This window comes from Rhinopithecus bieti, unplaced genomic scaffold (assembly GCF_001698545.2).
Source record: "Rhinopithecus bieti isolate Rb0 unplaced genomic scaffold, ASM169854v2 scaffold_42598, whole genome shotgun sequence".
In the NCBI taxonomy this organism is placed as follows: domain Eukaryota; kingdom Metazoa; phylum Chordata; class Mammalia; order Primates; family Cercopithecidae; genus Rhinopithecus; species Rhinopithecus bieti.
The window spans coordinates 140,858-142,507 of NW_016817168.1; the positions used below are offsets into that span (position 1 = coordinate 140,858).

The following is a 1,650-nucleotide window of genomic DNA, read 5'->3' on the forward strand; positions in this document are numbered from 1 at the left end:
CTTACTGCAACCTCCACCTCCCTCCACCTTCATTAAATGTGAAACTTTAATGGAGTTTCATATTTGTTGCCCAAGTGATTCTCGTGCCTCAGACTCCCAAGACCGTGTATCTGGGAAAAAAAAAAAAAAAAAAAAAACTGGGAGTGGTGGCTCATGCCTGTAATCCCAGCACTTTGGGAGGCCGAGGTGGGTGGATCACCTGAGGTCAGGAGTTCAAGACCAGCCTGGCCAACATGGCGAAACCCCGTCTCTACTAAAAGTACAAAAATTAGCCGGGCGTGGTGGCAGGTGCCTGTAATCCCAGCTACTCAGGAGGCTGAGGCAGGGAGAATTGCTTGAACCCAGGAGGCGGAGGTTGCAGTGAGTCCAGATCATGCCATTGCACTCCAGCCTGGGTGAAAGAGCGAGAGACTGTGTCAAAAAAAATTTCTGGATGATAAGAACAACCTGCTGTGAGGCTTAATAATAACAGCAAACACCTGACTCAGGCTTACTCTATGAATATTAGTTTAACGTTCACAGTAATCCCTGGTGGCAGATGTTATTACCCTATTTTACGGATGAGAAAACTGAGGCCCAGAGAAGTGAAATCAAATTCAAAGTCACACAGCTGAGAAGTGTAAGAGGTGGGATTAGAACCCATGCAGTCGATTTCACGAAGTTGCAGAGTGATTTCTTTTTTCTTTTTTCTGTGACAGAGTTTCTCACTTGTAGCCCAGGCTGGAGTGCAATGGCACAATATCAGCTCACTGCAACGTCCATCTCCCAGGTTCAAGCGATCCTCCTGCCTCAGCCTCCCAAGTAGCTGGGATTATAGGCGCCTGCCACCACGCCCAGCTAATTTTTGTATTTTTAGTAGAGATGGGGTTTCACCATGTTGGCCAGGCTGGTCTTGAACTCCTGACTTCAGGTGATTCACCCGCCTCAGCTTCCCAAAGTGCTGGGATTATAGGCATGAGCCACTGCGCCCGGCTTTCATTGCCTCTTGAAAAGAGCTTGCCTTGTTTCTCCTGTAGAAATTCCTTGAGCTCATAGGCATCACCCAGGGTCAGATGACAGTTCTGAGACTCACCGAGTTGCTGGAACGAGGGGAGAGGCTGCCACGACCCGATAAATGTCCCTGTGAGGTGAGACTTCCTTTGTCTTTCCCTGACCCCACCATCCTGCTGTGGAGAGGGCAGCCCCCACCAGCCCTGGTTTTTCCTTCTAGGTCTATCATCTCATGAAGAACTGCTGGGAGACAGAGGCGTCCTTCCGCCCAACCTTCGAGAACCTCATACCCATCCTGAAGACAGTCCATGAGAAGTACCGAGGCCAGGCCCCTTCCGTGTTCAGTGTGTGCTGAGGCACGATGGCAGCCCTGCCTGGGAGGATTGAACCAGGCAGTGGCTGCAGACAGGGCCTTCTGCTCCCTGCCCCAGGATGAAACCAAGAGGGGGACGTCAACCTCACCCACACCCTGTGCCTTACTCCTGTCCGGAGACCCCACCTCTGTGAACTTACTTTTCTTCCATGGCCGTGAACCTGACCATGATTTTGAGGGACCTACGATGTGTAGGGTCACTAATCCGGCCCTTGAACCCCCAGCTTTCAAACTTGAGGCCCACCATTTCCACCATCTGGTAATAAACTCCTGTTTCCTCTGCTGGA

At 50.9% G+C, this 1,650-nt stretch overlaps 1 protein-coding gene across 5 annotated transcripts in view; it reads left to right on the forward strand.

Annotated features, from left to right (window-relative positions):
• TYK2 (tyrosine kinase 2) overlaps positions 1–1,650 on the forward strand; it is a 31,842-nt gene extending 30,192 nt beyond the window's left edge. For all 5 annotated transcript variants that reach the window (XR_001882215.1, XM_017855924.1, XM_017855927.1 and 2 more), the window contains 2 exons: positions 1,017–1,127; positions 1,211–1,650. Coding sequence is in view for 4 of the 5 variants with exons in the window: in XM_017855924.1 (XP_017711413.1) it covers positions 1,017–1,127; positions 1,211–1,345 (246 nt within the window). In the remaining variant the exon portion in view is untranslated. The remainder of the gene's footprint in view (positions 1–1,016; positions 1,128–1,210) is intronic.